General features: G+C 44.7%; 2 protein-coding genes across 9 annotated transcripts in view; both read left to right on the top strand.

Moving 5' to 3' along the window:
• Positions 1 to 2,542: 2,542 nt before the first annotated feature.
• LOC125987975 (galactose-specific lectin nattectin-like) lies at positions 2,543 to 3,864 on the top strand. Its single transcript, XM_049752666.1, has 7 exons — positions 2,543 to 2,628; positions 2,723 to 2,785; positions 2,880 to 2,898; positions 3,012 to 3,097; positions 3,231 to 3,365; positions 3,460 to 3,559; positions 3,643 to 3,864. The coding sequence occupies exons 2-7, from the start codon at positions 2,723 to 2,725 to the stop codon at positions 3,714 to 3,716; spliced, it is 477 nt and encodes a 158-aa protein (XP_049608623.1). The 5' UTR covers positions 2,543 to 2,628; the 3' UTR covers positions 3,717 to 3,864.
• Positions 3,865 to 3,982: 118 nt separating this feature from the next.
• LOC125987914 (IQ motif and SEC7 domain-containing protein 1) overlaps positions 3,983 to 21,233 on the top strand; it is a 40,271-nt gene continuing 23,020 nt past the window's right edge. The window contains exons 1-4 of one of the 8 annotated variants that reach the window (XM_068649702.1): positions 3,983 to 4,132; positions 4,240 to 5,275; positions 6,682 to 7,471; positions 8,006 to 9,392. In XM_068649702.1, the coding sequence (XP_068505803.1) occupies positions 8,743 to 9,392 (650 nt within the window). In that variant the 5' untranslated portion in view covers positions 3,983 to 4,132; positions 4,240 to 5,275; positions 6,682 to 7,471; positions 8,006 to 8,742. Of the gene's footprint in view, positions 5,276 to 6,681; positions 7,472 to 8,002; positions 9,393 to 14,275 lie in introns of those variants that run through there. The other 7 variants (XM_049752504.1, XM_068649699.1, XM_068649696.1 and 4 more) reach the window with 7 other exon arrangements.

Below are 21,233 nucleotides of genomic sequence, written 5' to 3'. Positions count from 1 at the left end.
TTATGGAAACACTTCGGGCACTAATAATAATAATAATAATAATAACAACTAGAATTAGCCATTTCTGGAGAAATTGCGTGTGAAGGCAAAGAAGCTGAATAAAAGGCTGGAAATGCTACGGAATGATGTCAAACGATACTAAATGACAGGAAATGTTATACGATGACTGGGAATCAGCTGTAATTATTCAAAATCGAACATCCGAAAAAATGAGAAAAACGGTAGACGAGGAAAACGGTAGGCGAGAAAACCGGTCAGCGAACAAAAATGGCAAGTGAGCAAAACGGTAGCCGAGAAAAACGCTAAACGAGAAAAACGGTAAGCACCAAAAATGATAAATGAGAAAACGGTATGGGAGAAAAAAACGCAAGATGAACATTTTATAGTTGGAACGGGTTGAATCGGTCAAGAAAGTTAGAAATTAGAAGGGGAAAATTAAAAAATGTTGAATTGGGACATTTTGGAATAGGTAGGCATAAGATGAACAGTTTAAAGTTGCAACGGGTTGAATCGGGGGGAAACGACATTTTGCCAAATCTTGCGAAATTTCACACACGTTTTCAACGTGAAAACGTGACATTTTGGAAGTGTTGAAAATCCTCCCCAATGTGATTTGAATGTGCTGAATGATGTGAGTTTCAAACTGGAACCAAGTCAATGTGTCTATCATAATAATAAGAGTGTGACGGTGCCAACAAAAAGAACAATAGAAATGCCAGCTGGCTGACGAGCGGGAACAGTTAAAAGCAGGTGTTAAATTGATGCGTGGGCGATGGTTGTGGGGGAAAGTTACTGGCTGGCTGAGTGAAACCTAGCTTGGTGTGCCAAGATGTTCTTTCGATCATAATCACTAGAAAGGGTCACTGGGTTCCTTTTTTGTCAGTGTGTCAACTTTCAGCCAGCCAATCACACGCTGGAGGCAATTCATGATCGCCATCAGTGGACCCCCTTCCCCACCCCTTCTCTCTTATTATTTATGGCTGCTTTCTTTTCCGGCTAACTTTGTGTTGCCCATCCAAGTCATGTCAAATGTAGCTGAGATTCCCAAAATAGACCTGCAGATGCAAATAAATCGTCTGGATAGCTCTATCGGTGCAAAATACGTCGAATGATATTCAACCGAAGCCAAAGCAGCGGTCCCCGAGTTGCTTCTTGGTTATAAGAGTGATCTTTCTGGACAAAACCACTTGAAAAGCCCTGCCTAAAATCATGCCTGAGATCAAATGCATAAATCAAGCATTGGATGCCATTTTCGGCGACCTGGAGAGTGGAACGTGGAGCAGGACGACCAAGTGTAGCTCGGACCAGCTCGGTTTATTGAGGGAAAAGGGAAGCGGAACGAGGCATCGAGGGAAACAGACGAGAACCGGCAAACTAATAACATGACAGACTGACCGACCGACAGGGAAGGAGGGCAAACAGAAACAGACCCGAACCACAAGGACAGCAAACGTGACGACATGGACGATCCGACCGGGAGTGAGCGGCAGGCAGACGGGACTTATATACACGACAGGTAACGAGAGAGAGAGAGAGAGAGAGAGAGAGAGAGAGAGAGAGAGAGAGAGAGAGAGAGAGAGAGAGAGAGGCAGGTGGGAATAATCACACTCATCATGGGCACACGGGAGGGGAGGGGAGGGGAGGGGAGGGGAGGGGAGGGGAGGGGAGGGGAGGGGAGGGGAGGGGAGGGGAGAGCATACAGACACACGAACAAAACTATGACACGAACGGGGACGAGTCGTGACAGAGAGTCTTGAAAGTCGCCTAACAAATTAAATGTATTATTATGTTTATCATTATTCTTATTATTATTAGTCTCGAGTCTTGAAAGGCGCCTAAATAAAATGTATTCTTAATTTTATTTATTATTATTATTATAACTATAATAAAGTTAATCATATCAGATAAGACAACAACAATGCAATGAATATGTAAATCAATGTATTGGTTGAATGACTCCATCAGATTTTCATTGCAGCGTTGGTCTTTTTTCCATCGGCCGGCAACCCGAAATTCACTTTGACTGCGTCATTGGAACACCCAACGTCAAGAATGTGTTGCTTCCGAGGCAAAATGAATGGACCCCTTGCCGATACAGTGAGGACAACCAACCGGGTTTTGCTTTCCCAAAATGAAAAAGTCAACACATTTTGCTCCGCTCGGGGTTTTGTGAGGCTTTCCTTGCCCTCCTAGGGATGAAGATAAGGAGAAGAATTGCCAATTGTGCCCTTTGAGACATCTTTGGGATTAAGGGCGATCGAAACCAATTTGACTCGACTGACTTTGTCTGACGGCTACGGAAAAAGTTGCCTGTAATGACGTGCTATTGGTACATTTCACTCATCAAATCTAGCGTCATTGCAACCTGTTTTTTAAATTGTGTGGTTGCATGTTACGGGAATCAAGACTACTTTCCGTGACTTTTCTGGCTACACCTGTTCAAATTTGACGGTGGAAACAAAAGGGCCCTTGTTGACTTGCTCGGTGGCAATGAGGAAGAAATTCAAATGCCTGGCAGCATGTCAATGACCCAAAAATTTGGGACCTTCCAAGACTGTCATCAAACGTACCTATATAAGCAGCGGCCAGACTCGTCGACAGTATCAAGCAGCACTCGCTAGCATCAAGGTAAGGATGCCATTTTACGATCAGGCTTTTCGAATGAAATGTGACCTGACTTTATTTTGACAAATATCATGTGTTTTTTGTGTCAACGTTGCAGATGGCATTCACTCTTGGCTCATTGTTCCTCCTTTGCGGGATCTGCGGACTGCTGACTGGAGTGGTGAGTCCGAATCCTACCGACTGACTTCAATCGATGTACATATTTATTATTGTGATTTTAAAAGAACCTTTTTTCTTCCCGACAATGGTTTTAGAGTAGCGCTCCTGTGAAAGGTCGGTAGCTCTGCCTCAAAGACGCTTTTGCAAATACCTTTGAATCGTCAAGTTCAATTGACATCTTTTTTTGTTTGTTTTTCCTCCCAAAAAAATAAACAATTGTGCTGCAGCCTTTTACTGTCCAAATGACTGGACACTGTTGAAGAGTTCCTGTTACATCTACCAAGCAGAGAGCAGAACTTTTTCGGATGCTGAGGTACTTGCATTTTTGTTTTTGTTTACACAATTACAAGGATTGTTTTTTTTTCATGACAGCAAACTTTGTTCCAAAGTCAAAATATCTTGAAATTCGATTTCTACTCTTTGTTTTTGTTTTTGTTCCTCATCAGAGCGTCTGCATCATTCTTGGTGGGAATCTGGTCTCCATTCACGATGGTCTGGAAAACGCGTTTGTTCTTGAACTGATTCGGGCGGCTGATGGTGAGGTCGACGAAGCTTGGATCGGTTACTCGGATGCAATTATGGTAAAACCTTCAAACATCTGTTTCACTTGCGTTCTGTAGAGATTTGCCACAAACAAAAGCGTCTTTTCAAAGGAAATTTGATTTGGTCTTCTAGGAAGGCGATTTCATATGGACCGATGGCTCGGATAATTCCTTCCAAAACTTTGGTGCAGGGGAGCCCGATAGCGATGACTGTATATCAATGGACACAAATGGTAAGTAACAACAACATTTCAGGTTTGCTAAGAAGAATTGAATGCTTGAATACTTACAATTTTTTTTTTTTTTTTTTTAACAGATGGAGAGTGGCAAGATGAGGAGTGCGACGATACCTTCCCGTACGTTTGCATCATGGATGCGTCTCATCACTAAATGTCTTCGCCTAAAATGACTCAGCTTTAGTGTCGCCTTGATATTTTTAAGTTAACTTTCAACTTTTCTTCTCGTCTTCTTTCATGCGTATTTGGTATTTGTGGGAAATACCAAATATTCAATGACTAAAGAACTGTCAGCATCCAAATGTGTGTCTGTGTCTTTTTTTCCAACTTATAGAGAGCTGGAAATCAAATGGAAGTTTGGGATTACAACTTTCATGCCTTGGAGTTTATATATTGACGTGTTAAACAACAACTTGAAAAAAAAAGTCTTACAGCCACTAGACACATCAACGAAGGCGAAGCACGATTGTTCGGACGATGATCAAGGTCAGAGTGTCAAGACCACAAGACATTTGGCCCAATTAAAGTCAGAGATTTACAGTGGCCATGAGATGGATGATACGAGTCCAAGTAAGCGTGAGACAATAACAAGTTAACAAAGAAAACCTGCAGGAGAATTTTTAATGACATGGCAGAATGCGCTTGTTTTTTTTTTTTTTCTTCTTTCTTGAATGCAGTTGTGCTTCAATCAAGTAGAAGTTCCGCTTGTGTTTGAAGGAGTTTTTAACACTAGAAGCAAGGACTCCATTCCCCAAATGGAAAGAGAGTTTTGCTGCCATCGTGTGTCGTCGTCATGTGCGATGTGGTCTGCTCGGGTCGTCTTTGACCAGCTGCTTGCGTGCGTGTCTGTCTCACTAGAGCCACTGACAAAAATACGTAGACGCTTCAACCGCACACAGGGGAGCATCCGGATTCCACACGTGCCTGCCTACACTCATGCTACATTGATACACATATGTCTGGGTGTGGATCGAGCAATGCATACCTACTATATTGAGCAATACACACCGAGAGTGGTGTTGTCATGCTTACAGTCAAGCGGCACAAAAATGTATGTGTGTACAGCCTGTCTGTCTGCCTGTCTGCCTGTCTGTCTGTCTGTCTGTCTGTCTGTCTGTCTGTCTGTCTGTCTGTGTAAAGAAGAAAAAAGGAAGTGACAAGGAGATGAAGTGAAAGCTTGCAGGGTGAAGAAAAAAAAAGAGTGAAGGTATATGGAGCGACCACTCACTCTGCTGACACTTAAATTCGGTAGGACTGCCACTTTAAGCCTTTAATAATAATAATAATACCCGTGGGGACAATCGGTATAGAAAATGGATAGTAATAATAATAATAATAATAATAATAGTACAACTCCTGTTGTTATTATCATCATTATTTTCACTATCATCATTAGCATCGTCGATGGGGCTTCTCTAGCTCTTCTGCAGAAGCCGCAGCATGTGTCTGCGAGAGAGTGAAACCTCTTCCACCGCGAGCGAAAGGATCTTGGCTCCGTCCGCATGCAGCAGCGGCAGCGGCAGCGGCAGCGGCAGCGGCAGCAGCAGCAGCAGCGGCCAGCCTGTGTGAGCGAGCTGATGAAGGTGATGATGATGATGATGATGATGGCCGTCGACTTCTTTTTCCACTTCTTCTTCATCATCATGGAGGTGGACACACCGCAGAGGAGCGCCGCAGCCACGTTGCTGAGATGAATCATCTTCATCATCACCAGTGAGTCTTTCTCCCACACACGCGCGCGCGCGCGCACGCACGCACGCACACACACACACACACACACACACATTCAAGATGTCATCCAGCATGCACACACACACACACACTTGCAAATCATGATGTATACACCTCTACATTTATTTGCAGATATTTTAGGATTCATTTCAAATTGCAATGCGTCCGAATTCCTAATGAAATGCCGTTCCAATAATCTATTATTACGATTATTAATTATTATTATTATTATATTCATGTGGCCTCGGTTGGCTGCAGATGTGTTATCCCAGAGAACTGCAGTCAGTGTGCAGCATTATACTGTCAAAAGTATTGCGACAGACTCCATCAGGTTGCCATCTTGCTATTTATTAGCATATAGTCACGGCATAGCATTTGTGCAGCAGTTTTCTTCAGAAACAGTTTCTCAATACAGAGCTAAAGATATGAAACCCTTATCCATCAGCCTTTGCACATTTGTTTCTATCTTGTTATACTCTGTTAGCATTTTAGCAATGTTTGCATGTTAGCGCTTCTCCAACATCTGCAGCAATAACAAAAGATTTTACAGAACACATGCAATAAAACATTCACAATAACACTAGCCGAGTGAGATGTGGGGAGACAACCACGTGCTTGCACCCTGGCGACGGAAATTGATTCAAGTCCTGTTTGTCACCATAGATTAACTGGCATGTTGAAGGATAGAGTTAGGATAGAGGAGGTCAACATTTTCAGTCATTTATATTTCCATTTTGGGAAATTTGTTTGCATTCATTTTAAAGAGAATGTGGGAGAGGTGAAATCTGTTTGTATTATGAGTGATTGTGGCACACGCATGGGCCTGCTTGAGTATATGAATGAATACAGGTGAGTTGTAGAGCTAATTTCCTTTTTAGGTTTATTTATTATTTGTATTTAATCTTGAAAAGCCAAAACATTTGAGTAGGAAATGATTTCATTTTCACGTGCAATACATTCGAATTGAATCATTTTGAGGTACTTTTGGATTGCCCTATATCAAAGCACACTGTTAATGACTTTTAAAGTCTGCTTTATGTTACAATTGCTTAATATGTACGTATATATTTTATTTTAAGGAGAAAACAACGAACATTGTTTCTAAGTGGCCAAAACAATTGTCAGGCAATTAACTTTGAGCGCCACCTATCAGCGTGTTTTCACGCGGACAGATAGTTGTGTGGAAGGGCGTATTTACGTCGGCGTGTATCATATCGATCACAGGTTCGCGCGATGCGCGTGCGCGTGCGCGCACTCCTTAGCCTCGCGAGCGAGCGAGCGCGCGAGCGCGTGCGTCCTCGTGTACTTCCCAGCTGGCATTCTGTCTGGAGTCAGCACCTCCTCCTCCTCCTCCTCCTCCTCCTCTTTCTCTGCCTCCTCTTCATCAGCGCGCTGGAGGAGGAAGAAGAGGGAAGCTTTTTTTGTCAGCACTGCAGCAGCGGCGCAGAGGAATTAAGGTGATGAGTGAGTGAGTGAGTGAGTGAGTGAGTGAGTGAGTGAGTGAGTGAGTGAGTGAGTGAGTGAGTGAGTGAGTGAGTGAGTGAGTGAGTGAGTGAGTGAGTGAGTGAGTGACGAAGCGGAGCAGACTTGAAGAGCATCAGGAAGCAAGCGGCGGCATGTGAGCATCAGCAATCATTCTCATCATCATCATCGTCTTTGTCGTCAAAGCTGTCCCATTCTTGCGTCCTTTCTCATCGTGACCGCGCGCCTCACCGATGCGCCGCTGCGTGCGTGCGGGCGCGCGCATTCACTGCCGTGTCGTGTGTACTAGAGCATGCGACATTTTGCTGTTGCTACACGACCGTGTGCGCGCGCGCGCGCGCGCGTGCTGAAGGCGTAAATGAGACCGCGTGAGAAGTGGTGTATCCACCTGCACGCACGCGCGTGCACGTCGAGAAGAACACGCTGTCTGCGGTGATAAGATCGCCAATAAAGAACATCCACACAAAAAAAGCGAGTATCACTCACTTCTCCGACTGGAGACAAGTGTGTAAACAGGAAGTAGGCTTGCCTCGGGGACTACTAATGGTGAGCTACCAAATGGATGGCAAAATGGTTGACCGACCAAGTAGGATTGAGGTTGACTGGAGCAGATGACAGTTTGTGCCTGCCTGCCGGCCTGCCGGCTGCCGGCCTGCCTGCCTGCCTGCCTGCCTGCCTGCCTGCCTGGGAGGTGAGGTGAGGCGAGTTTCGTCACTGCGCTGTCCTGACACCACTCTGGCCAAATGACTTGCAATTGGGCAAACACATCGACAGCGATGGGTCAGACGAGAAAAGTGGCAAAGGCAGAGAAAAAAAAAATCCTCCGGTAATTCGACAACCTCGAGTCATTCGAAGAGGGACTTTTTTTTTTTTTTTTTCTTATCCTCCCTCAGGTAGCCGATTATTTGCTGCGCATAAATTGTTTGCGCTATTCGTGACGATAACGCGCCGCCAACGCGGTGAGAAGGCCAACGTCAAAATAAAATGGGCGCAAATAACACACGGACACCATTGCCTTGGAAACTGGAAAGTGAACCATCAGCACTTCGCTCGTTTTCCGGACTGGAGAAGCTCGCTCGTCGGAGCCCAGTTTGCGTTGCCGCCGCAAATGTGCTTGGTCCCAAACTCACTCACGCTGCAGCTCGACTGTGATGTTTGTGACGATTCCCGCAGTCCTCATCTTTTCATGTTCTTCACTTGTCTTTCATGGAACGGATGCGTGTCAAGAAGGATCCGGAAGGAAATCGCGGACACGGCAACGGATGACCTTCCACCTGCAGCAACTTTGGGATGAGGTGCTCCTGGTGAACTCGGCTTTCTCCTGGTTTCAGCTTCCCAGCAGCAGAGGAACATAAGAAAAGTGTGTCCATGTGAGGAGATGATGGATTGAAGAGGCTCGTTCCCCAGCGGTTGCTCGCCAACTGAAGGAGTTCCCCATGCGGGAAGCGGCTGGATAGTTGTCTTGTTTTTGGTTTGTGTTGTTTTGTTTTGACCACGTGAATGGGACACTGGGACAATGACGTGTAATTTGGACATGTTGAAAGATGGCCCTTGGGAAACCTTCCTGCTGGTGTTGACAGAGCAGCTACAAGTAACTCATTGAATGGACCTCAGCTTGGAGTCAACTTCTTCACTGCTTGATCCTTCTCCTCCATCATGGTTTTTGAGTATTTCTCCGTCGCGTTTGTGAAGGCCACCGGAGAATCCTGACTGAAGTGGAAATGCTCCGCGAGTCCGCCAAGCCTTGCGACCAGCGCCAGAGAGTGCCGGATCCATCTTGATCTTCGTATCAGACCTTGAAGAAGAACCAGTTCTCTCCCCCCCACTTGCTGCCAGTGGGGGGGAGGGCGGGGCTCAGTTAGCTGCTAGCCGTGTAGTTGTTGTTTTTTTCTCAATGTTTTTTTAACCTTCCTCGTTGGTAGGCTTGTAGGTTCGGTCTTTATTTGACATCAAGTTGGCTGTTAGCTATGGAGGCTAATCAAGGCCCGGGCCAAGGCAGCCCGGAAAGTCCGAATCGGGCAGTGGAGTACCTCCTGGAACTCAACAACATCATCGAAAGCCAGCAGAAGCTTCTGGAAACGCAGAGGCGGCGCATTGACGAACTGGAGGTCCAGCTAGACCGCCTCAGCCAAGAGAACAAAGACCTACGCTTGGACCGCCAGCCGGCCGCCCCGCCCCCGGCCGCACCTCCTCCGGAGCCTCGTCTTCCTCCTCCTCCTCCGCCGCCGCCTCCCACTCACTTCTCCTCCGTTCCCACCAAGAACCACCACCACCACCACCACCACCATCACCACCAGCCCCACACCAAGGCTCCCACCTCCATCCCACTCAATGCCAGCCACAACCACCAGCCCCACCACTACAACAGCACGTCGACGGTCCACGTTGCTGCCTCGGGCTCCGGCTCGCAGGTCAGCGCGCCGGCTCCACCCCCGCCGCCTCCTCCCATCCCCCCACGGGAGCAGCCTCGGGGGCACAGCCGCCTGAGCCGGACGGCGTCTACCAGCACTGGAACCAACACCAATTTTGTGGAGAAGGAGAAGGAGCGCCTGGAGCGCCTTCACAAGAGTAACGCCGCCAACAACCACCACGCCCACACGCTGCACCACCACAAAGCGTAAGTTACCGCTTCACTTTTCCAAAAGATGACTTCAAAAAATGTTGTTGTTGTTGTTGTTGGTTTTTTGTTTTTTTGCACAACTCAAAACAAGTCACCGGTGTCGTTCTACTAATAAGAATGATGACGTGCTTTCCACAAAATACAACAAGGGAACAAGAGTTACAGCACATTTCATTCCTCTAGTTTTCCATCTAGCCATTTCATGTTTTTGTTTTTTGCCCCAAAAGCACTTATCTTCATTGGGGTTGTGGTTGAACTGGACCCTAGCCTGGACTGGTTGCAGGTCAATGGTCGGGTAGAGAAACCAGCATCGACACTCGCATTATGAACAAATCTTGAAAAAAGATACCTCGGCCTCACGAGACTTTTTTTAGTGTAGCCTCGTCTCATCTTGACATGATACAAAGATTGAATTGTGTCCAACTCAATTCTTCAGGCATTTTCTTGCTCTTGGCAGGGTTACAATGATCGCAATGATTTTCTTCGAGCTCATCTCTTGGTTGTGTCAAATCACAGCAGAGAGTCAAAGACACCTTTGAAGGATAGGTGATGAAGAATGATCAAAAATTGCTGAGATGGACCACTTTGCCGTAAACGAGTGAAATGACGGGAGATCACTGTGACGCCGCGAAAATTCGAAAACACAATGGTCAAACTCCAGTACTCCATGGCCGCCATCTGCATGTTTGTGATGTTTCCTTCCTCCAACTCAAATGTTCAGGCTCACCAAAAAGTATCTATGCTGCAATTTTGCGTAAAGTATCGGCCTGTTCGGTCGAACGCAGTTGCCGTGCGAATGAAAACATCATTAGAGTCTCCAAAGCTGTCGCTAACACTTCAACGTACTTTCATAGTTATGCTAGGCTTTGGCGACATCTCGGAAAGTTTGAGAACAATTCCGAAAAGCGCAAATCACGGAACGATAGATGACTGTCGGACACGATGCCGCACGTCCAAGCGCAGTCGTCAACTGCAATCGTCACCGCTCGCCGAGTTGCCTGGCAACACGATCTTTCGGAGCAAGTAAACGTTGTCCCGTGCCAATCACCGGGGCCTCCTTTCTCGGAGCACCGGTTGCGGCGCTCGCTGTTGCTCGGCAACTGCGGACAACCCGCGCTGGCCAGCGTGCGCCAAGCGTGCGCTAAGCGTGCGCGAGCGAGCGAGCGAGTGAGCGAGCGAGCGAGCGAGCGACGCTTGCTAATGCTGACAAGCGTGGCTGGCTGGCTGGTGGCTGAAAAGCGGCCGTGACTCATTCTGATGACTTCTTTGTCATCCTCCTCTGCGGCGAACACGAAGAAAGCTCATGTTTGCCGTCAAGCTTGCGGTCATATTTTTCATCTTTTTTTTTTTTTTTTTCTTCTTGAGGTCATGTGCCGTGGATTTGCTTGAACTTTCATGTGCGCACATGAGAGCCCAGTGGCCATGTGGAATGTCATAGCTGAAGCGGCGATATGAAGTGCGGCCAATCCCAGCACGCACACAACCAGCAGCAGTAAACAATTGTTCAGAAAAGAGGCTTTAAGCTCTTTCGCCCAGCTCCCAATTGAAGTGGACTCAAACTTAACAAATCAAGTCTACTAGCCTCAAGTCTACCTCAAGCTTAATACAATAATTGAGACGAGCTGACTTTTGCGAAGTTATAACTTTTAAGCAACCAATATGTGTTCGGACTGTTTCTTTACAGTCGGAAAAAAGAATCAACCTCCTTCAATTGTTTCATTTTAAATCCTGGTATCACTCAAGGTTTGTCGCGTGACTAACAAACAGAATATTAAAAAATAAATAGAGTGCCTAAAAAGACTGTCATTGCGATGGAGGTTGGAAATTAAGTGATTTTAGATGATCAAGAAAACTGTGCAAAATGTCTAGCGAATCCCTATTTTTGTTGTCGTCATTATTTTTGTCCAAACAAATTGAACAAAAAAGTAAACAAACAAGGCCAGTCTAATACCAAGTAAGCATTTTTAAAAAATGCTTTCTTTAATCAGAGATGCAAGTCAATTTTTTGTAATTTTTTTTTTTCCCTCTAGCACAACAGGTTTATTATTATTATTATTATTATGTTGGGTCACTGGCGAGTCTTTTGTTGGCAACTTCTGCCTGGCTGGGCATTTGAGTTTTCGCATGGCCCAGCTGCCAAGGTCTGCGTGGGCAAACAAGTGAGCACCCGAGACAATAAAAGCCTTTTTGTGGCGCATGGGCACATCAGCACTCGCAAAATGTATTTCGCAGTTGGTGGGCAGACACAGCTATTTGTATCCAAAACTAAAAAGTCAATTTTCCGTGAAACGTCCCCCCCACAATCTCACAATTGCTAAGCCTTCGTGGGAGTGTGCGGTGGCTCTTTTCCTGCGCTCTTGTTTGCATCTTCGTTCTAAATCCAACACAAGTACACATCTCTGGGCACGCAGGCCACCTCCACAAACACGCACGCAGTGTGTCTTCTATTAGGCTGCATTCAAATGAGACACAAAGGCGGCTGGTGCTGATGGGAGGGGGTTGTCATGGAAACTGTTCAGGAGGCTCATGCAGATCGGCGTGAGCGTGAACATGGCCGCCGGCCCGCCAGCGAGCGTCAATGGGGCTTCTGAGGGAAGCTTCCTAGTGGCCATCCGTGGCATTGCAAGTCATTTCTTAACATCCACACACACCTCTGTGACCTTGAGGTGTGGACGTGTCTTTAAGCAGGCAGGTCTATTTATAGATCCAATTTGAGAAATCAGCCTTTCTAAAATGGTGGCTCAGCAAAAGAATACATTTTTCCAACTAAATCCTTCTGTGTTTCGGGTCTTTCAGAAAAAAAGGAGTGATGCCATTCATGATGTTTTTACTTTGCGTGTTGTTGTTGGCATCCGTGCGACTTGTTTGTGCGTTTGCTGCCGTGGAAATTCGGCTAGCCAATATGAATAGCGATGTGATGAATTACCTGTCCGAGGAGAGCCACAAGATGGCACCCTGGTGTGTGAGAGTGTGCGTGCGTGCGTGCGCGTGTGCGTGTGCGTGCGTGTGCGTGTGTGCGTGTGATTTCCTATTAACAGAAGCGTGCTGGGCTGCGTGACTTTAGGAGGCGAGTCTCTTCTGGCGAGCCGCATGAGACGTCAGAGAGGATGTCGTTTAAAAGTCTTTTTTTGTGTTGTTGAGTTTTGTATGACTTTAGAGGCATTAGCAAAGTCAAACAGGAGCAATTGAGGCCTTGTTACCGTGACAACATGTTTCTTGATTTTCCACGGTTGCCCGTGACAACGCGACTGGCCTCCTTTTCTGCAACTGCAGTTCCTCTTCTGACTCTTTGTGCTGTCAATCAGTCCTTGGGTTCATCATCTTCGCCTGCTCATGCCTCCTTTTCTCCACACGTTTTCTTCATTCTCTCCTTTTTTCTTTTCCTTCTCCTCTTCTACGTCTGTTTCCTCCTTCCTCTTATTTTCCTTCTCCTTCTCTTCCCTCGATTTTTTCTTTTTCTTCACCCAATCGTATTCCCTCTTCCATGTCCTACTCCTTCGACTCGTCATCTTCCTCTGCGGTTCGAGCGGCCGTTTGGGAAAAATCCAGACATTTGCACAAAGTTGCCAATGGCCACCGGTAACCACGCCTGTGTTCCAGACAACAATGCCAAACAAAAAAATGAACGCAATCTCTTGGTATGGTGAAGCAGTAAAGAGAAGGAGCTGCATTGCGTCTTTGTTGAAAGCCTATTTGGAGGAGACCCAACGCACGAATGAGGTGACAGAGTGAAAGAGTTAATGAATTATTGCGAGGGTCACACACACACACACACACACACACACACACACACACGAGACAACACGCACGACAACGCAACCGGCCGAACAGTCTTTTTTTAAACTCCAGCTGGCGATCAGGCCGCTTCTCCGCACCGATTGGTTAGCTGAGTCGGGGGACAACCAATCAGGAAGGAGAGCTCGCGCACAAACCTGATTTAAACATAACGATTGGTTGATTGAGGTGGCCTCTGCACTTGGTAGCCAGGATCAAACACAAATTGAGGAGCCTTCATGACAACCAAGTTAAAGTCAGGAGGGGTCTTTCCTAACTTTTAACCGAGCGAGTCCCAGGCCCGAAAATGGACAACTTCACTCTGACTCGACTTTAGTCCTCCACTTCTAGTAAACAATCTATGTATGTATTGTATGTGCATCATCCTCCCTCTCACTGTACCTCTGTGATGCTAACGGCTAATTTCAGTACTAGTACTAACAGATGGGCTGTGCGCTAACCATGAGCTGCCTGCTTGTTCTCTCATACGCGCAGCACTAATAGCTAGCATAGGGTCAAGACTGTGCACCTGCCGATGGCTACGCTTGTGCTGTTGATTGTGCGCTAAGCTAATGTTGACGTACGTAGGTGTGCTTTATGCTTTTAACATGACTAATGATTGCAATATAGCTGTGCTAAGCTCTGACCGTGCTAATGGTGTTTGTTTGTGTGCCTGTGTGTTGTCGTTGTTGTTGTTGTCGTCTACCTTTCTGTGTTTGTTCCTCTCTTGACTTTATTTTTCCTTCTCTTCTCTTCTCTTCTCTTCTCTTCTCTTCTCTTCTCTTCTCTTCTCTTCTCTTCTCTTCTCTTCTCTTCTCTTCTCTTCTCTCCTCTGGCTCTCTCTCTCTCTCTCTCTCTCCCCCTTTCTCACTTCCTGTCTCTCTAGCGCCCCCGCCTCCTCTTGTCGTCCGTCCAGCATCACCACTCCTTCCTCCTCCGCCTCCTCCTCCTCCTCTCTCTACTCGTCCAGCCTCCCTCCTAACAGCCACGCCTCCTACCATCAGTACTGCTGCCCCGCGCGCCTCCGCCTGCCCAAGCCTCCCTGCGCCCTGCCCCCTGCCAACAAGCACCACGAGCAGGCAAGGTAAGGGCCACAGTCACCCGCCCTCCTTCAAACCCTAACCCTCCCTCCCCTCCGACCCCCACCGTCCAGCCCTTCCCAGTACAGATACAACACAGACAGTTGGGGGGGGGGGGGGCAGTCATTGAGCGTTTTAGTCTAGAAGGACCTGTTCCATTGAGCAGTTACATTTCTAGAAAGAGTCCCATCTTGACGGAATTCAAACGCATTTGTCTTTATTTATCTCTTTTTATTGTATATTATTAAAAAAAAAAAGTGTAGACTAATTTAAGCCATGACATTACTAAAATAAAACATTTGTTTTTATATTTCTGGATGCATCTATCTAATTAAAAAACGTGTTTGAATAATAGATTTGAAATGATACTTAAATACTTGTATTCTATACTTAAAAATAATTAAAGCAGTGATTAGGATTTTTTTAATGGATAAATAAAATCAGTGCTTCTTCGTCAGATGGCTTTCTATTTGGGTCAGGATGGAACAAAATAGTCGTCAGTATTTTTCAAACACCGACGTTCCAAAAGTTCTTCTGTTGCTAACCAAAACAGCAGCACCTAAATTGATGAGTCTAGCATCAAGCTAATCCTGTAGCCACCATGCACATGCTAAAAAGGCTAAACCTGATATATCAGCTTGTGGTCAGTCATCTGCCGACCCAAAGCTGATGAATCATTAGATGGACTTACGTGCTAAGTTTAGCTTTAGCATCCTGTTGGCCAGATTGATGGTACCTGACATTTCCTCATAAAAGATAAATAAATCAACGTGAGAACGGGATAGAACTATTGATCAACTTTTGCCACAAACAAATCACACTTTGTTTTTCTCAGATGATTCCACAAATCCATCCACCCACAAACCTGCCCATGAGCCACACTTATCGTCCTCGTCTCCTTCATGTGTCCTCACTGACATTTCTTTTTCTTTCCCTCTTTCTTTCCTGCTTGCTCTCTAATATTTTTTTCTCTTTTGTCTTACTTTTTTTCGCTTTCTGTTCCCCTTTCTATCATTTTTGTCTTGTACTTTTGGTTTCTCTTTCTTTCCATTCTCTCCCTTTGTCCTTTCCTTTCACTCTTGTTTTTTTTTTTTGTTTCCATCTCCTCTTCTTCTCTTACTCTTTTTTTCTCTATTTCCATCGCTTTTCTTTTTGATTTCTTTTCCTTTATGTTCTCATCATTCATGTTTTCCTTCCCTCCCGCCACTTATTTCCTCCTTGTTTCTATCTTTCCTTCCTCTCTTTTTGTTCCATCTTTTTTCTTCATTTGTTTTCTCTCTTTCTTCCTTTATCTTTCCCTCCTTTCACTTTTCCTTTCACTTTTCCTCCTTGCTTCTCTCCTGCCGTCTGTCTTTCTGTCCGTCCGTCCGTTTGTCTCTCAGAGAGGAGGAAGATGATGACATCGCCCATCAGTTCTGTTGCCCCGCCTCCGAGTGCAGTAGCCCCTCCTCTAGGTAACCAGGGGCGACCATCAGCCCTCAACTGATGGGCCCTCAACGCCAGCCCCTGTACGACTCTTGCCCACCCCCCTCCAAAACCGCCCGCAACTCGCCCGACACCGCCCCACTGCCCAACTTAACTGATGGAGGATGGTGTTAACCCCATCACGAATTCTAAGTATAGAAGCTGATGTGGGAAAATGGAGCTTCCCCGGCTGAGAAGACATTAACGGCTGCTCAGCGTCTTCTCTTCTCATCAAAGCCATGAGCAGTTTTCCCGCGGAAGAACAGCATTTTCCAGACGGGACGCTTTCTCAGTGGTGTTGCGGCGCTGGATAGCCACCCGCAGTGCCGCTACGAGCTAAAGGCAAGCTAGCAGCAATCCAACGGCTCACTCGTACACCGAATTTGCACACAAGCGCTAGCCCCTCCAAAATGTGGAGGACAAAGGATACAGAACTGCTACTAGCTGGTTTGCTGACCGGACAAAAACAAACAAGCACTGCTCGGCTCAAATGCAGCGAGGGTTCTCCTTCGAGCTGCTTCCTTAGCCAATAACAACAACAACAACAACAACGATTTGTGCCAAACATGTGTACGTGACTTTGAATTGAATCATGAAAAGGTGGTCTTGTGTTTCCCAAGATTCCGGAAGAAACATTTTGTTGGTCCAAACAATCACTTAGCACCTTCCCTTCATCCAAGCTCATCCTTCCCTTAGATTGAGGTCGTTTCATGTGTCACTTTTGTTTGGCAAACACAGTACACATGATGGTTTGAACTCTCTGTTCAACCCGTAGTTAATGACCTCTGACATGGATGAAAATCGATCCGTTTATCTGCTGAATGCTAACATATGTAGTATCTCTCTCAATGCATTGATCTTGGATCAAGTTTATTTTAGTTTAGCCTAGCATAACTGAACTTGAGGTGAGCACCATTACTGATCGCCACCACGCAGTGCACTCCGTGATCGTAATATCACAGAAATCATTTCACGCATTGATCGATCGATCGATTCTTAGCGATCCACACATAGATCGCAACGGAGGAATGCAGCTGCGTGCTTGTGTCTTCACACTTAGCGCAAGGAGCCTTGGAAACGACACGTGCCAAAAGTGCTGAATCGTGGCTTGTTTGGACCACTCAAATGGATCGTGTGTGGTTGAAGAAAAAGAAGAAGAAAAAAAAAAGTCACCGGGAGTTTCAAAATGTAACAAGTGTATTTCCTCCAGTTGTAGCTGTCCCTCAAATAGACCGCCCCTCTAATTCATCAGTCGCTCAAGACAAATACGTAAACACCTCGCTCAAAGAGGCGCCTCTTGCTCCCATCTGGGAACCCCAAAAAGAAATGTGGAAAGCCGAATTTTCCCAGTCAAGGTCATATTTTAACTGCTAAGCCTACTCCAAGTCTGTTGCTAACCAAAACAGCAGCACCTAGCGAGGCATTTAAACAAAGTGTGCAATGAATGTCAATAAAAGTGTGCAATCAAAATCATGTAAAAAATGTTTACCCTAATAGATCGACGCACGCACGTGCGCACGCACACACACATGCGCAGGTACCGTGTTCAGGTCATATTTTCATGTAAGAAATATTTCCATCTACTGTATTGGTGGGATGTGATAGGATATATGGCATAAGATAATAAATAACCATGATAAATGGGACATACGGTAAAGTAGCTTTGTGAGGGTGTGGCTCAAATAAAACAAACACGACAGAGGCCTTAGAACGTTTGGTGAAATGCTCATTCCCTGATCATTGTTGATGCTCGAGAAACATAGATCGCAATGCTTCGTTACATGTTACTAGCGATTGAAGAAATGATTCTTCGTAGAGGTACTAACGATAACGTTAAGTCCAAAAGTAAAAACATAAGAAGTGGCCATCCTTACTTAATTTAGCTTTTCTGCATTTCAAGAAAAAATGGGCAACGTATGACTCACAACGACCTAGATTTTTCAATCCAGCCCACCAAGCAGTTATCAAATGTTTTGTTAGTTATTGCGTTAATGTAGTCTTTTTTTTTTTTTTTTGTCTAAACTCGCTTCATTAAAATGCATTAAATTATCTTATTTAATTGGTGAGTTGTTTTATTGTAAATAATAAAAGTAAAATAAGCAATTGTACATAAGTAACATTTTGTATTTCATTTAATAATTGGTTGGATTCATTCATATCAAATCAGTCGGAAGTTAAATGTCAAAAAAGTATATCCAAATGATACATACATAGAAATATATGTATATACGTATATATGTACTGTATGTGCATATCTATATCTATTTATGTACATGTATATAGGTACAGTATGTGTATATATGTATATAAATGTATGTATACAGTATATGTATAAATCTCTATTCTACAAATTGTGCCGTCGGAGCAAAAGTTTGCCCACCCTTAATTTCAAGTCGTACTTGTGTGTGCATGTGCATGTGTCTGTCCATCAGCGCCCATCAGGCTGCCATTCAAAGCGTAAATGCTAACATGCTAACGCAACAAATTGGAACGTGATTGAATTTGATGCGCTAAACCTCAATGGATAACAGTAATACTGTTAACATGTTGCACATGATCTGTTGAGCTCTTGAATTTTTCGTGTAAATTTCAACTGCGCTCGACAGCCATGACGCCAATCTACAGTACAGTGTTTTACATCAAAACGTAAAGAAGACATATTGTGATCGTTTTCTGCAATTTCAGTTCACCAAGGTCCCAGATGTCTTAATAAAAGCTCTGTGACATTATTTGATTGGGATTAAGATAGGGAGTTGTGACAACGCCAAGCCAACTATTAGCCAAAAAGTCTGAAGAGGAAGAGGACGTAACGTACTACATGAAAGCACCGTTTGGATTTAGCACTTCATCGCCAAACTGCCCAAGTGCGCTTGTGGACTTCCACAGCTCTTTTTAACTTTTGGCTTTGTCATGAGCACGTTTCCAACCAAATTGTGACGTCATAACGCGTCACAATTGAGATCTCGCAAACAAATCGAGAGAAATAGTCGAACATTTTCACTTGCTTCGTCTCACACTTGATGAGCTTTAGTGGCGATTGAAAAATGTTTCAGACAACGAATATTTCGAGGGGACAGGAATAACTTCTTTGGACAGAATTTGCTTGTGATTCTTTCACAGCAGCGAATGCAATGCAGACAAACGTCCAAAAAACATAAATTTCAAGTTTCTGTCATACGCGAGTTTAGTTTTGTAGCGAAAAATTTCCTTCGCAATGTAATCGAAAACAAAATGGCACCTTTGCAGTCTTTTGGATTACGTTGACTTTGCCCTGTTTTGTTGCTAGTGTTTAGTCCTAACTAAATAACAAGAACATGATAACGTGACATTCTAATAATGTTGTCTAAAATGTGACATTTCTACTCATTTCTATTGCACTACAGCCAAATGGCAACATGCTGCAACTAGCACAATAACGTTAGTGTTTACTCTTGTAAGGAAAAAAGATTGAATTATTAGCTATTTTAAATCAAACGATGTCGCCTAAACGTTGCCATGAATAAGATAGTGACAATCAGAGTAATGACTGAATAAAAGAATTGTTGCATTATCATTATTAGCTTTAAATAATAAGTACATTTAGAGTATTCCAGCAAGGAATCTTTCTATTAGCATTACTTGGCTAGCCGTTAGCATGCCCCTGGATATCCGATAAATCCCCACAGTATATTTGAATGAAAGTTTTAGCAAAAGTTGCACTCCTTGCTAATACAGCAAAATATTTCTTGTGTGATTTCTTGTCGGGTGCATGTTGCCGAAAAGACCGTTTCAGTGGGCTGATGCCTCGTTAGCAAGCGAGCTGAAGCCAAAACAACAAATTGACTCCAATGTGAACTGCAATAATGACTTTCACCTTTGTAAGTTGTCACGCTAACGTTTTCGCTAGCTCACCAAACTAGATCTTTGTTGTCTGTGTCCAGCAAGACTGACAGGTGCTAACACACGCTAGCGAGGTAGCTCGCTTGACAATGATAGTAAAAAAAAACAAAATAAATAAAACACTCAAGGATCATCATTATTGATCACTGACTGATCATGATATCATACAGCTTATGAAACATGTTGATTTCTATGCTAACATGCTGTCTTTGAATACACATCAAGCCATGGACAAGTTATAGCAGCTTTCAAAAGTCCACATTGGGCATGAATGATTGATTACAGCCAGCCCCTCCCCTCCCCTCCCCTCCCCTTGTCACAGTCCGATCCCAATGTGTGGTGTGTAAGCGCAGAACATTGTGGCAATATCCAGCCTCGCTAGGTTCTGTGTGAAAGGTACCCTGCATACAATACCCGGAGTATTTAAAGGTGAACTATTTCACTTTCTATACAGTAGAAAAGGCAAAACAAGAGCTGCTTGAAAGCCGGGACGTTTAACACTCTTCTCCCACCCCAATTGTCGCTGTTACCAGACAGACAGATTGATGGTGACGTTGTTACGGACATCAAAGTGATTGTAGAATGCAGTGTCTCCATTTCAGATGAGGGCTCGCTCGCTCGCTCGGTCGGATGCACCGATTACGGACGACCCTGTAGGAACGGAACGTGGTGGCATTTGTAAAGATGAAGCCGATGAGGGAGATGAACTTGTCCCTTTTGATGACGTGCTCAAAGTGAGGGAAAAAACAGATGAGAACCTTGGTATCTGCTCACAATGTCGCTCGCTCGCTCGCTCTTGCTTCCAGAGGGGAGATGGAGTGTGAAAGGAGGAAAATGCCACTAACTTCATCCAGGATCAAAGGATATTTTTTAAGAAATGGTGTTTCATTTTTTACTGTTAATTATGATTCATGTGATTCTTATTCTTATTATTTGACTTCACATTATCTAGGGCGACTGTTACTATGGCAACAGACGGCGTCGCCGTACCTGCTGTTGCTGCAGTAATATACACATACAGAAACAGCCATGTTATTCCTTTTTCAGATTTTCTGCGTGTCCTGATCATATGTAAATAGTTATGGGTGGTTGTTGTTGTTTTTTTTTTTTTTTTTTTTGCGAATGATTTGACGCGAACGTGACCTTGGATGCTATAATACAGTATATTATATTCTTTTAAAAGCTGTTCACAAGAACTATGATGTAATGAAATCATGCAGAATGTCACTGAATATTGTTTGTGTCTAATGAGGATTAAGACAATGAGGACGATGGCGGAGGCTCGGATTAAAGTTATAAGGAAATGACCGATGCGTTTAGTCTTGAATCACTTTCGAATCCAAACCGTTGGGAATGGAACACTTGAGCAGGAAGTACCTACCACTTGGAAATAGCTCCTGAATTAAGAAGTACCACCTTGACTAGAAAGTACGGTTTGGAAAATCGGGCGCCACCTCCATTTGGAAATGCAGATGTTCAAGTTCCAAGTCACAAGAACCACCTGAACCAGGAAGTACCACCTTGATGATTGAAAAAGGAAGTACTACATACGTACAAGTTGTAGCACCTGGAAGCGCCTGGAAGTGGCGCCTTTATTCAATCGCAATAAGTCGACTGGAAGGAGGCGCGGCGATGGATAATT

This window comes from Syngnathus scovelli, chromosome 2 (assembly GCF_024217435.2).
Source record: "Syngnathus scovelli strain Florida chromosome 2, RoL_Ssco_1.2, whole genome shotgun sequence".
Lineage (NCBI taxonomy): Eukaryota > Metazoa > Chordata > Actinopteri > Syngnathiformes > Syngnathidae > Syngnathus > Syngnathus scovelli.
Note: the sequence above shows the minus strand (reverse complement) of the source record. Positions and strands in the feature narration are given on the sequence as shown.

What these genes read in the sequence shown, in the direction of transcription:
- LOC125987975 (XM_049752666.1), top strand. Translation starts at nt 2,723, where the DNA reads ATGGCATTCACTCTTGGCTCATTGTTCCTCCTTTGCGGGATCTGCGGA. An exon ending in GTTACTCGGATGCAATTATG is followed by an intron (nt 3,366 to 3,459) that starts GTAAAACCTTCA and finishes TTGGTCTTCTAG; the next exon opens with GAAGGCGATTTCATATGGAC. An exon ending in TATATCAATGGACACAAATG is followed by an intron (nt 3,560 to 3,642) that starts GTAAGTAACAAC and finishes TTTTTTTAACAG; the next exon opens with ATGGAGAGTGGCAAGATGAG.